Raw genomic sequence first — 14,695 nt, 5'->3', positions numbered from 1 at the left:
ACTCAGGATTTGCTTCACCAATGTCACTTTACAGCGAGCCCCAAAGACCCAGAAAACATTTCATTCTGCCTATTCTTTTCAAAAGACTTCAGTTAAATGTGCACACTCTTGTTCCTATATAACAGAACCAAGTAAGAAAAATGGTGCTGTTTGACATTGCTGTGGTGCCTACTGCACACCTAAAAACCTGCTGGGCTCCTGGGGGACGTGAGAACCTCTCCCTGAGACAGACAGAGCTGGAAAGATGCTCTCAAATTAACAAAACACAACCTCTTCCTCACCCAGTATCGAATACCAGCAATGAACCTTACAGGATTTTAGCCTGAATCCCAGTCTAAAGATAAAGAGCGAGCAGAAAACAATGAGTTTTACTCCTGCAAAGTGCTAGTTACCTACTACACCTGCAGCTGCCATGGCTTTGGGGTTTTCAAGCATGTCCACACACAAATGACCCTGTCCCCCAGGGCTGAGCCAACTCCTGCCCATGACCTGCCCCAACCACAAACTGCCCTGTTCCAACCCAGATCCAATGGAATGTTTGCTCCTCCTGGTCCCACAGGTATGTCCCCCCCTGCAGCCAGCCACCCTCCACATCCTCACAGCTCCCTGTCTGTGACAGCTGGCTCCTGCTCCAGTGGGCACATGTGGGACAATTTCCATACTTTGCAACTCCTCTCTTTCAAATTTAAATCTCAATCTCACAACCATTTATGTCTTGATGTAAGCCTGGAATTAACCCATGCAAATTCAGTGAAATGGCACCAACAAAAAGTAACCAGCTTTTTTCCCTCCCAGAACTGCTCCTCTTTTCAAGCAGCACTCTCTCTCTTTTTGCTAACTCTGGTACTATTTTGCCAAGTTAGGAATGGTCCAGAGAAATCTGGAGCTGAAGAGAGTCTTTCCAGGAACTTGACGGGACTTGAAGTGCTCTGAGATGAAGCTGGATCCAGAGCTGCTCCCCAGCCAGCCCCTTCCTCCTCCCGCTCCTGTCAGCAAACTTGGGAGGCATCATCAGCATTCTCCCATCAGAGTCCACCAGCCCCTTCTGAAAACACAGAGCTTCTTGGGATCTCCAGGGCTGAGAGCTGAGAAGCCTGTCCAGGGAGTGGAGCATAACGAAAAGGCAATCTGAGGAAGCAGCCTGCTAGTGCCAGGGTGAAGCCCTCCAGAAGCACTACACTGGATTTCTTCTTCTTCTTTAAAAATCCACTTCATCAGACCTATTTTTCTTTATTTGATCAAATATTGCAGTTGCTTTCAACTACCTCAATGTGTGTTCTGCATCAGTTAAATCCTGAGATGTTTCCTAATGAAGAGGATAAGTCACAAGTATTTCAATAAATTCAACCATGAACCCAAAGGTTTTCTTACTAGCATAATCCCGTATTTCAGGACCTGACAATTCAGTGTTGACTTAAATCTTATTTCAACAGCAGTAATCCTCCTAGTGGCACTGTGAATCGGGGGACACGGCAGCGCTCTGGATCAGGATGAAAGCAGCTCCTGTGCTTTCCTGGGGGTGTTTGGAGTGCTGCTGAGCAGCCCTGGGGCAGGAGCAGCACGAGGCACTGCAGGGAGCACAGCCCGGCACCGGGCAGCAGGGACAGCCCAAACGCTGCTGCTCCGGCTCTGTGGGATGCTGGAGCTGAGCCCTGGAGGGCTGTGGGGCTGTGGGGCTGTGCTCGGGCGGCTCACCTGCAGGAGAGGACACGGCAGCAGCTCCTGGCACGCAGCGCACGCTCCCAAGCAGCACCCGGGGCAGTAGTTCCTAAACAACATCCAGCTGGGCTGACCAGGCTCTGCAGTCCCAGCAAAGAAACACCAGCATTTCTCCAAAGTCAAAAAACAGATGTGATCATTCGGTATTGAATGTAATTTGTTGCTTCCAACAAATTTCAGTGAGCCTTGGCAACGAGGCATCTGTATTTGGAAAAACAGACACTTGGGGTCATCCTGGGAAGGAGACAGGCCTCACAGGCTGCTCCTGATCACTCAGTTAGGACTTGGGACAAATGTCTGAATGTTCTTGACATGAGGTTTTCTTATTTTTTTGCCTCATTACATCTTCTCTACAAACCAGTTGAGAATTGTACTGATTTTGACTATGCCCAGCAGAGTTCCTGACTGTAACAGGAGCCCACGCTGGTTTCTATTATGCACAGCCTTTAAGAAATGACAGTGCAAATGCTGCAGTGCAATGCTTTAATTTCTACATTATTTCTTTCTGCCGAGGCAGAGCTGAAACTGTAAAATGAGCTGCGAAGGCTGGAGTTAGTTGTAACTCCTCTGTCCAAAGGCCTGATAAGATTTCAAAACACCATCTATCTTCCCACAGAGGAACACACGTGCTTTCAATTGTTTGGTTTGCTAATGGACTATTTGCCACTCCACCTAACAATTGCCCCATTTTCTCCATGTGTTTGCCACTTTTCCCTTTGCTTCCTCTTCTGGAGCTCAGCCTGCTGGCAGACACACAGGCTGGAGAGGAGAAAAATGGCAAATCAGACCTTAGGAATTTGAACATTGTTTATGTTTTCATTTTTTGCCAAGGGTTACTGCTTTACGAGCTTCCTTGAAATCAGCCATGTGTCCATCTGCCTCCCAGCCCTGAGCCTCACCTCCTCCCTGCACCCCCAGTCCCGCCACCGCCCCGTGCCCCAGGGATGCCAGACACCACACAGGTAAAACTACCCAGCAATCACCTGCTCAGGGGCTCTGGGTTTCTTATTCTGCCTTCACTGAGGAGGAACCAGACCCATGATCTGCCACTCTCAACAAGATTAGTGCAATAAGCTTACGGGATTTTCTTCTCTTTGTAATAAATGAAAGAGTTCTTACTCTACACCCTTAGGAAAGCGTCACACAAGGGAGAACAACAAGCCAAAAAAATCAGTATTTTTTAAAGCAGTGACAAAGTAGAGGGACTTTAGTAGAGAGACTTGAACAACTAACAATTACATCTCTGAAGTACAAGAAAGATGCTCGTGAATTTCAGCAATAAGAATAAGTTTATGTATTTTTAAGCCTTCTTGGAAAACGTGGCAGTCACTTTTACAGAATTCAGGTGTTCTATTTAAAAAAAATACACACTTCTACATCAGAAGATAAAATACTATCACACCAAGTGCTGGTGGGTCTCAGACACAAGGCACCAGAATTTCAACCTCAGACATTGTCACTAAGTCACTTACACTTCTGGTTTCCAGCTTTTTCTTAGAATTAAAAAAAAAGGCAGAGAAATGTGGAAGTTTAAGACTTTCCAGCTGTTGAAGAGAGAGTAGAAAAAGCTTTTACACTTCATTGGGACACCCAGCTTGAACATGAAGGAGCCGCCTCAGTGGGAGCATAGCTTAGGAGACCAAAAGCCAGCTTGGAAGCACAGCACGCGTGGTGCACGTTACCTCCAAAGCCATGGGCTGGCACCTGTGCTCCCCACGGCCACCGAAGGCACGTCAGGGTCAGATCACTCTGAAGCAGCAGGTTTGGGAACACAGCAGCCCCCACCGTGCAGAGAGCTGGTGTGGGGCTGGGCCAAGCACAGCGAGCAGCGCTGGGACAGCACTGGGACAGCACGAGGACATTGCCGGGACAGCACTGGGACAGCACGAAGACATTGCCGGGACAGCACTGGGACAGCACGAGGACATTGCTGGGACAGCACTGGGATAGCACGGGGGCAGCACCAGGATAGGACTGGGACAGGACTGGGCTAGCACCAGGGCAGCATCAAAGCTGGGACACTGGGACAGCACTGGGACAGCACCACAGGCAGCACGGGGACAGCCGAGCCCCCTGCCCCTCCTGCTGTGTGACACTTTGCCCAGCACAGGGCTGGCAGTGGCAGCCTGGCCACGGTGATGGTGGCCTCGGCGCATCTGCAGCTCCCCCAGAATTTGCATTTGACATCCATCTCCCCATTGTTCAGACATCTTTATCTCAGCTTTCAGGAAACGCGGATGACTCATCTATCGGAACATCTGACGAAGCTAACGTAATTTCAAAAACGAGTTCTACTTCGGCTTATTTTTCCAAGAAAAAGAAAGAAGAAAAAATGTTTCAAAATTATGGTAAAAATCAAATTTCTGTTGCAAACCAGTTTCCTGATTTAGGAACTCGAGCTTATTTTTGCTGTAGACAGTCTAACAGGCTTTTAGGCATCCAAATTTAGGAAAAAAATCCTACGGCATTTAAACAAGGCAGAGCCAGAGCTGGAGCTGAGTCAGCCGCTCCAGTGCATAATTTGAATACACTACATAATCATTCTTGGTTTAAAATTATCCTGCTAATATCTGAGGGCCAGATTATCCCACACACGTTCATCTTGATTCACGCGCTCCCCTAGGCCAGCCCCGCAGGTTCCATTAGCGCTAATTAGGCAGCAGGACGATAACATCTCGCTGGGGCTGTCCCAGCCCTGACCTCCTGCAGCACCTCAGAGGTCACAGCCACCGGCCTGGCTGCCTCTTGCTCCCCACGCTCCCAATTACCACGGGCCAGCTCATTCTGCTCAGGTAAGGACGAGCTGCCAGGTGCACCCACGGGACTGTTTGCAACCAGAGACGGTGCCCAGAGCCCGGTGCCACTGCTCCCACACAGCACAGCTGGGCACCTCGGGTGGCAACACTGCTCTCCTTGCTCTAGCCCTGCACAGAGCTTGTGCCTTCATTTCACAGGAGGGGGAAATAGTAATTTAAAAAAAACGCGCTTTAGCCAAGCTGCAAGTTTCACTTCTGGCATCTATTTTTGCCTCCTCCCGGCAGGGCAGGGCAGGGCAGTGGAGCCTGGCTGCGGCGCTGCGCTGTCCCTGCGCCCGCAGAGGACGCCTGGGCCGGGGCCAGAGCCGAAGGGCACTGCACGCACAGGGTCCCTCCGAGATCTGCTCCAGGAATAGCCCGGCACACAGGCCAGCTCCAGCCCCGAGGAGTCCTGCCCAGGGCTGCAGCTCTGCAGCACTCACACCTGCCTGACGTCAGCTCGCACAGCAGTCACTCCTAAGGCACACCGAGCCTTGCAGCGACACATACAGCATCGCACAGCGCGCCGGGCTGCAAGGGACCTTAAAGGTCGCCTCATTTCAACTCTGCCAACATGCAGGAGTTTGTAGAGAAAAATTCACTGACTAAGTATCTGTCTCATGTTCAAGAGATAATGCAAGAATAGCAGTATAATTAATACTAATACTATATACATTAATAAGAAATCAAATATTTTAACATTAAGGTCAATTTTTCAGCGTGCTGCTATTTTAGTAAAGAACAAGGACATTACATCCATATTGAATTACTGAAAAATTAAAAATTACTTCTGAATGTCCTAACCAAAAATCTTTTTTAATCTGCACTAAAGTATTGACTGACCTTATAAGGTCCAGACAGAGCTGGTGCAGCATCTCCCTAAATTGCTTTTGCAGAACATCTAAAGTTTGGGATATTGCAGACAAGGTAACTCAATGACTAGAGCTGGTTGAAATTGGCGCACACCAAAACTGACACAGAGCTGAAACAAAACCAAAACTGAGCAATGGTTTCAACAAGGGGAATTGGACTGGGAATTCCCCAGAGGGGGATATTCCATGTGCTGTTTCCCCAGGGTATTCCCGTGCACGGCACAGCTCCTTAACTGAGCGCCCTGCCCAGGGGCTGGGAGCCGCTGGAGCCGCAGCCGGGACACGGCGGGATCCTGCCCCGCATCCCCGGGAGCCTCTCCAGCACACAGAGCTCAGCCACTGGCAAACCTTTCCGCATGAGCACGAGTAAACAGCTCTGGTCAGCAGTGTATTTTTAAACAGCAGATTCTTTCCCAGCTCCCAGCTCGGCCCCTGCGCTGACTCCACAGGGCAGCAGCACGCTCCTTTCCGAGGGTCCGCAGCAGCGCTGTAACGTTACCCACGGTTATCACCCACGGACCTTGCAGTGCTTGGCAAAGGTCAGCCTCAGCTCCTGCATTAAAAAGGGAAGCGAAGAGCCCTGCTGACGGCAGCAGAAGGGCCAGTCACGCTGCCGGGGCTGGGGAAAGCAGGCCAGGCCCTGCTCCATCCCCTCTCACACAGACACCAGCTCACGCCGCCGCCCGGCTCCAGCACCAGCAGCACCCCCGTCCTGCGCTGAGATTTTAAGGCACTTCCAGCGAGCACTGACATCATGTCCGGGTCACTCTAGTGGCTGCTTTCCAGCCTTTCGGCAGATGCTCGCCATGAGCAGCAAGGCCAGCGGGGTCAGGCCGCGGTGGCCAGACACACGTTGCTGGGAAACCAAGCCGGGGACACTGCGGGTGCTGCTGCACCAGCAAACCCACGGTGGCAGCCACAGCAACGGCTGAGAGGCTCCGGGGCCAGGCCTGTGCTCCGGCAGCACCAACATCCCCACGGTGACGCCGCGCAGCCACCGACGGCCACGCCGACACGCGCTGGCACACGGGGCTGGCACTCCCCACTGGCACCACGGGCAGCCCTGGCTCTGCTCCTACCTCCAGCACCTGCTTAATGCATAAAAACATCTTATTTCCACATTTTAAAATTGATACCCTGCACTCATTGTAATTGCTGTATTCAAAAATACATTGAACGACAGAGAAACCAACCCTTTCAGTATCTGCAAGTTAAGCCATGGCTGGGGGTGGTGGAGCATTTCAGGCCTGAGAGCACTGTAGAGCTTTACCCCATCCCCTGAGCAGAGACAGGACACACAGTGCAGCTCGGGATGCTGAGGATCTACAGAGACCTGCGTTCAGCCACTTCCTGCCCCGCTCACGCTGCGCTGGGCCCGGCTGAGCCACGAGCTGCCCCAGCCCCAGCCCCAGCTCCCTCCCAGCACGGCCCTGCCAGCAGCCAGCTCCCCTTCTTGGGGTCAGGGCCCAGGGAGAGAAAATCACACTGGGGAAGAAACTGACAGACAAATTTCTGCTTCCCAAGTTTTGATTCTTTCATGACTCCGCTGGATTAATTCTGTACTGTTTGTGGTATGAGTATTTTACATGTGAAGTTACTCAAATCATGAAAACCCAAGGGAAGGAGCTGGGACCTGCACATTTAACACCTACTGCTGACACCGCAGCTACAGTGAAACAACAGCCCTGTATTTATGGTGCCTAGATGGGATGTACGTCCTGAAAACCCTCTCTGCTCCTGCCATGCTTGCACGTCCAGAGGCACCTTGCTAAGTGCTGTCATTCCCTTAAGCGAGTGCACTTGGGAGAAAGATGGGATAACCACACCAGTGCCAACACAGAAAGGCAAGCAGGGTGCTCACAGGCACCCGAATAACCCAGGGAGGAAAACACTCTTCTAAGGTTCACCATCAGCTGTCCAGGGACACCAACAACCCGCTGGTAGTTACGAGATGGAAACAAATCCTCATATTGCTTACGTGGTTTGTGCTATTAAAAACAAAGAATCCTCACAGTGACTTTGCTGTTTCTACGTGAAGTGCCCTTTATTCCAGCTACAGGCATGGAATAATTTGGAGGCGAAGAATGAGCCCCTGTAGCCATACTGAGGATTTCAGCCCCGCCAGACGTATTTTCACTTCGTTCCCTATATCTTTCCCCTTCCCCTGAGGAAAGCAGCAACACAAATCGACAAGCATCAATAAAATAAAAGCAGCAAAATACCCCACTGCTGGCAGCCAGCACTTGCTCCTGCTCAGCTGCAGGATTTCTCTAGCTACAACTGCTTCTTTCATTAACCATTTATCCTTGAAAATAATGTAATATTTACTCACTTTCAATGAGTCAAAGCAGGCGATTACGCGTCCGTTTTCAACTTGGCAGCTTTTCGATGGGTGTGCAAATTTACATTCCGTGTCTGGTCGTGAGCAAGTCCCCCTTTGGAACTCCCTACACACTTCCAGCGTTAGCCATTTTGTGTCCCGGATCGGTGTGACGCTAACAGCCATCTTTAGATTTTACAGGTAGTTAAAATTTCCAATAAAAATGGGCAAACGGGTAGCTGAACTGATAAACTGAAAATTACGAAAGTGCCACCTCCAGAACACTTTTTTCCCCCGCTCCCTATTTTAAAACAAGTGCGTGTAAAACCGGGTGGCTGCGATCCCGAGAAGAGCTGTGTCACAGAGTTGGGAGCGTGGCACCGTTAGCGGGGCTGGGGAGGCCGGGCGGGCAGCGGGAGGGAGCGTGGCCGGACTAGCCCCGCGCAGCGCTCAGCATCCCGTCCTGAGTGCGGCCGCCGCAAGCATGGGCACGTGGCGGCTCCCGAGCTGCTCCCGGGGACGGCGGCGGGCAGGTGCCTCCGGGCAGCGGGCTCGCAGCGGGCTCTGCGGTGCAACCGGGATCGATTAGTTTGGCATAGACAGATGCAGCAGTTTAGAGCAACGACCGACACCGGGTTTAGGCTGGGCTTTTTCTCCTCCTCTCCTCGGCTTTCGGGCAGCAGAGCTCTGACCTTCGCGGCACACTTTAGTGCACAGTGCAGCGGCGGCGGGGGAGCGGCGCCGGACCCTCCTCCCGGCGGCGCGGGGCTGGCAGCGGCGGAGCGCTGTCGTCGCAGTCTAGCTGGCAGCAAGCAAGGCAAAAGCAGCGGCTGCTCTAGAAGCGGTCCCAAGCAGCAGCGACGTCAGGAAAGGCACTTCTTAGTACCAACCTGTGGAGAGAAGAGACACGTTACGAGCGGGCGGCGCGGGCGCCCCGCGAGCCGCCGCCCCGCGCAGGGCACTCACGGCTGCGGGCGGCGGGGCCGCGTCCCCGCGCGGGGCCGGGCGGCAGCACCGCCGCGGGCCAATCGCGGCGAGCGTTGCAGCGACACTCCGGGCAGGGAGCCAATGGCGGGGGCCGTCTTATGAAAGGTCGCGCCTGTCAGACGCCGGCCGCGCCGCGCTGCCCCGAGCGCGCCCGCCGGGGGCCGCGCGTGCGGCCCGGCGGTACCGGCGAGCGGAGGCGGCCGGGAACGGCGCCGGGAACGGCACCGGCAGCGCCCGCCGGCCCTCCGAGCGGCTCGGGCCCGGCGCAGCCTGACCGCCCGCCGCGGCTCCCCCCCCGGCGCGCGGAACGCGGCGGCCGAACGGCACCGGCACCGCCCCGTCGGGCCGCCCGGCGTGAGCACACACCGAGACACGCTGACCCCGCAGCGGCTCGGCCCCGGCGGCGCCCGCCCGCCCGCTCGGACACGGCCGCGGCCCCGGGGACAGCGGCCCGGCCGCCGGGAGCAGCGCTGTGAACCGCGGCGGGCCGCGGGAGCGCCGCCGGCCGCCGCAAAGCCGCCCGGCAGCGGGGCTAACACTGCAAACGCCGCCCGGCAGCGGGGCAAACACCGCCCGGCAGCGGGGCTAACACTGCAAACGCCGCCCGGCAGCGGGGCAAACACCGCAAACACCGCCCGGCAGCGGGGCTAACACTGCAAACGCCGCCCGGCAGCGGGGCAAACACCGCAAACACCGCCCGGCAGCGGGGCAAACACCGCCCGGCAGCGGGGCAAACACTGCAAACGCCGCCCGGCAGCGGGGCTAACACTGCAAACACCGCCCGGCAGCGGGGCTAACACTGCAAACGCCGCCCGGCAGCGGGGTAACACCGCAAACACCGCCCGGCAGCGGGGCAAACGCCGCAAACACCGCCCGGCAGCGGGGCAAACGCCGCCGAGGATGCCCGGGGGGCTGCAGGGGTTTCCCTGCACCCGCCGCTCACATGCCCAGCTCTGCCACAGAAGCTGGTGCCACCTGCAAATGCAAATCCACTATAATGAACTACAGCTCCTGTCCCACCTGAGGATCGCAGTGCCCAGAGGACGGAGCAGAGCGGGACCCTGGTGGCTCTGCGGGGACACACTGGCAGCACCAGCCACGGGGATTCTGCCAGCACTGCAGCCCCAGCAGCATCCTCTGCCTCTGCTGAGGGGAGCGCTAGCCCCATCCCCGTCTTTCTAAAGATGCTGCTTCATCATCTTCCCATTTCCCACCGCCCTCCAATGCAGGCCACTGACACAGACCCCAGAATCACACCCTGGGAAGCAATGCTGTCAGCGTGCATGCAAACCAACAGATGAGAAAAAGCTACAGTCTTTTTCTAGGGACACGGTGATCAGAACAACCAACTCCAGGGGAAGGAAAACACACCTAACAGAGCTAATGAGATTACAACAGGCACCGTGTGTTCTTTGCCAGGACACTTGAAATCATGCCACGTTTTTAATCCCTGCTAGCAAGAGACAAACAACGACCTAATTACTTGCAAGCACAGGTTAACAGCTAAGTGTCTTTGTGGTAAACACAGATACTCATTTCCTTCAACTGCCTAAAAGTCTGAAGTTCGGGGTCATCCTGCACCACCAGTCACTACTCCTCGGTGCTCGGGATACTGAATTCTTAGGTCTCAAAAACTTGTTCTGTAACAAATGTCCAGGCAAACCAGTTTGGTTCTTGCACTTCCCAGCCGTGACAGATTAGCACCAAGAGATCTGAAAGCAGAGGATGTGCTGCTGGGGCCGTGTGCCAGCCGGTCCACCAGATCCACCAGGCCTCCCTGCAGCCTCGTGCAGGAATACCAGCACATCAGAGCACTCCTGGAAGCCTAAATACATCCCCCAGCCCGGAGCCAAGGTGCACTGCAACTCGTCCTCCACAGCCAAGAGCTGGATCTGCACCTTCCCACCATCACTCCTGCACTGCACAAAATGACTTGTGTTATTTTGCTAGGAACATCTGTTCCCTGTGAGACCCTCAGGACAGGGTGCTGCCAATGCCAGCAAGAAGGGCTCTACCACAAAGCTGTGGAACAGCTCTAAGCAGGGTTTTCTCCTGCTCATCAGCTTGGTAACCAATCCATACCAGGCATTGATTTTTCCAAACACTAAGAAGAGTTAGAGCAGCAAATTGATGCATTTTATATGCCAAAGCCAATGCAAGTTAAAGGCCACAGTTCCCAAACAAGACATTTCACTCTCATTACAGAAGCAGTCACCCCTAACAAGAAAGGAAAGAGAGCATGAAGGCAGCGCCCAAAATAAAAACAGATGAAACTGGCTTTTGTGCTCTCATATACTGACAGGAGAAATATCCCTGGGAAGGCTCCCCGAACTGTGTTCTACTCCCAGGTTTGTAACAAGTTTTCTGTCAGGGTTTGGACAACCACACACTCAGAGAGAAATCCTGCTCCTGCTGAGGTCAGTGACACACTTGTGACTGCACTAACTAATTCCACCCTCCCTTCTTCAGGCTGCCACCCACAAAAAGAAAAGCATTACTCCAAGGAGCTGATGCCTCGAAGGTAAATCTTCAGAACACAAAAAAATACTAGATGTATATATTGTACAAACAGTTGCTTGAAGAAAAAGTGTTTTGTCATAGTTTGTTGTCTACCTGAAAACAGCCAGAAATGTCAGCTTTAAAAATAGCCTTTGAGCAGAAATAAAGCCTGACGTCAGAGCAGAAGTTCATCTTCAATATCCACTAAATAAAGGAAGATGTTAGCATAGAACTATCCTTTTTTATCTGCATAAACTGTTTTCCCATCACTTGAAAATTCTCTTGTGATACTAGCTCAGTCACTAAGGAGTCCCCAGCAAGCTTCACATGCTAGAAGATACACTGTCTGCAAAACCCAGCTGATACATGTGATGTCTCTTGGGGCTGTCCCTGATAAGGTGGGAACGACTGTAACAAATCCAGAGGGAGAACCATAGGAACAGGACAGGAAAGGGATTGAACTTCTTATTTTTCATTCAATTAAAACTGATTTAGGGGCTGACAGTTTCTAGGCCCCACCTAGCAGAGCAGTCAGTACTAAAGATTCTTGTGATCCACAGGTGGGTTTTAAATTTCACCTTTTGAAATCTGGAAGTGTTTGCCACTTGTCTTGGGAATACTGCAGCAGTGGTTTGGCCAAGGCAGAACCTTGCCTTAACTGAATATTGAGCTACAAGGATTGAAAGCAAATTAAAAAGTAATTCTCAGAGGAGACAAAGGAGAGAATAACACTGAGGAGTCATTCCTTAGGAGGGTAACAGAGATGACTTAGTTGTCTCCTGAGCTGGGTCAATGAAAATGATTAAGAAACAGCCTCACAAATCAATGGAAAGGTTACCTGGAAATGTCCAAGAAAGTGAATCTGACACAGAAGAGACTCCTGTTACTTCCCCTTATTGCTATTAAGACATGTGCAGACAGATTAGCAATGCATTTTCCCCTCTCATTACAGTCTTTGACACAAAAATAAGGTAACTCCCTGCATTGAGAATCGCTCCCAAAGAGGCATTGTTTTCACTGTTCCTGTAACTGGGGTTGCTGGACATCCCTGGTTATCCCAATTCACACACATCTCTCAAAGAAAGATGTAGAAAGCTGGGCAGGCAAGAAGCCCAGCTCTGAAGAAGAAGATGGCAGGGAAGAATGCTATTTTTATGCTTAGAGAAAGTGGAAGCTGAAAACACCAGTCTCAATGACATGAGAACTGTCAGCAAGAACAGATAATTACACAACGTGAATTCATCCTCATGACAATGACTCTAATGAGATAGGAAATGGAATAAAATCAATATTCTATTTACACTGACAGGACAGTCTCAAAGCTTGAAATTGCCAAATGGCTGTCTTTTAAATCAAGGAACACAAAATTACTGACTCCTTACAGTATTTTCAAAACACCTCTGCCAAACTCAAAGTTTACCAATAACATATCTCAATATAAAATTTGGAAGAGATACAGCAATTACTCCATGGCACAATTGAGGGATATAATTATAGCACTGTCACAAAATTAAGCTGAAACAATGAGCTAATTAACATCTTGTCACATAACAGCATAGGACTGGATAAAGGAAAATATTCTTCAGTAAACTGCAGCTGAAGATTGTCTCACACTCTGGGCTGCACCCGCTGCTCCCACAGGACAGCAGGGAAATGGAAGCCGATTCCTTTTACAGTTTTGTACTTTTGTGTATTTCAGGCCAGAATGGGAGTGCAGAGGCAGGAGCAGAGAGCAGCCAGCCCCAGAGCAGGGCTGCCAGGGTTCTGTAGCCTGGGCTGGGTTTCACAGCAGCCTGGGACCGGGAGCTGCTAAAACTGCAAGCACATGTTGGCTTTGAGCTACCGAGTGCCACACCAGATTAGTAAAAAAACTGCCAACACTGCTTCTGTGACGCAGATATTTTGCATGACATACATAGTTTTAGTACTACTACTACTGCTAGTAGTAGTGTTTTAAGGGTTTTTTCTGTACTGTTTTAGCTCTGACAGACTTTCCTGGTGCAACCTCCCACTGACTTCAGTGGCTCCTCCAGCACATCCCCATCAGACATGGTTTTATCTTGAGTCTATTTCACAGTTTCTGAAACTGTTTTAGCAGAACCACCTAACTGTGACATTCCATCTGAATTTAACACACCCCAGAGTACTCGGTTCATGAAAACTTGATAAATAATGAACAAAGAGGCACCATGTTGTACACTACATGCCCCAGCCACGCGCAGAAATCAGGTATTGCCCCAAGATTTCCATCCCTAATCAAACTGTGAGCCAATTCCCACCAGCAGCGCACGGGCACTGACATACAAATCCCACAGCCCAATCCTCTCTTACTTTAGATTACAGTAATGCTATTTTCAAGTCAGAAAGCTACACTGCAAATTCCATAAACCCTCTTACCTTTAAGGAGCAGACAGTTACGGATTAACTGCTCTTGCTTTAATTTTAAAAATATTAAAGTCAAGAAACATGCCTGCTGATTTTTTTTTTTAATAACCTGGAGTATATATTAATCCCTGTTACAAAATTTGAGACTTGAGGGACACACGGGATTCACAGTTTGACAGCATTAGCTGGATGTGTATTCATGAGCAAGAACAGGCACGGGCCAGGCCCTGTCTCTCGACGAGGACGTGGCACACAAGATGTTATTCTGTTCTTGCAGCTTTAAGTCAGGGACACAAAATGGGCAAGGACTACTCTGCCTTTAATCCACTTTTCATCAATTTATGTATTACAAAGCATTTACATATCCATCCCCACCCACCACTGAAGTCACAAATACCGCTTCTGGTAATAAAAACATATTTGCACTGTAATTCCCTTGCCATAACATTCACATAGTGTATTTTAGAAATGGGAAGTTCTGTATTATCCTGGCACAGGGGAATTCCTACCATAAAAGAAGTGACATTGCCCAAGCAAGTCTAAAAAGAAGTTGTTTATCTTTAAAAATAACAGTAATCTAGTGATTTAAGTTAAAATTCCAAGAAGTAACAAACTGAATTGAAAAAACAAAACCTGCTTAATTAAAGTAATTTTCATTTTCTTGCTCTAATACTAATTTTAAACATGTTTCTATACAAAGGCTTTTGAGAGGCCATAATAAATCAAGTATGCACCCTTCCAAAAACTACAAGCTATTTATTAATCCGACTCTTGCACATTTTGTTTGATTAACTGCAAATGTACACAAGCCCAGCAAGGCAGGAGAGCAGCAGGATGACCACGGCAGCGGGGTCAGCCCAGGAGCAGCCCCCAGCCCTGGGGCCTCGCCGGGCAGCACAGGGTGCATGAACAGAGCACTGCACCTGTAAAACACACGCTGCAGCTGTGACTCAGGCTCACTAGGAACACAGCATTGCTGACTGCAGTTTCACTGTAATTTTGCTCACGCCTGTCTCGGCTGCGGGATGCTGTCCTCAAGAACAGCCACATGGCAAACCCCAGGATGAGTCCCACAGCCCAGGCTCAGAGCCAGGAGGCACTTGCAGCAGCAGCAAAGA

General features: G+C 51.1%; 1 protein-coding gene across 4 annotated transcripts in view; it reads right to left on the bottom strand.

Annotated features, from left to right (window-relative positions):
* MBNL1 (muscleblind like splicing regulator 1) overlaps positions 1–8,205 on the bottom strand; it is a 45,283-nt gene extending 37,078 nt beyond the window's left edge. For all 4 annotated transcript variants that reach the window (XM_058030778.1, XM_058030779.1, XM_058030780.1 and 1 more), the window contains exon 1: positions 7,719–8,205. In XM_058030778.1, the coding sequence (XP_057886761.1) occupies positions 7,719–7,892 (174 nt within the window). In that variant the 5' untranslated portion in view covers positions 7,893–8,205. The remainder of the gene's footprint in view (positions 1–7,718) is intronic.
* Between the last annotated feature and the right edge of the window lie 6,490 nt (positions 8,206–14,695).

Source organism: Melospiza georgiana, chromosome 10 (assembly GCF_028018845.1).
Source record: "Melospiza georgiana isolate bMelGeo1 chromosome 10, bMelGeo1.pri, whole genome shotgun sequence".
Classification (NCBI taxonomy): Eukaryota; Metazoa; Chordata; class Aves; order Passeriformes; family Passerellidae; genus Melospiza; species Melospiza georgiana.
This window is presented reverse-complemented; position numbering and strand designations above follow the sequence as displayed.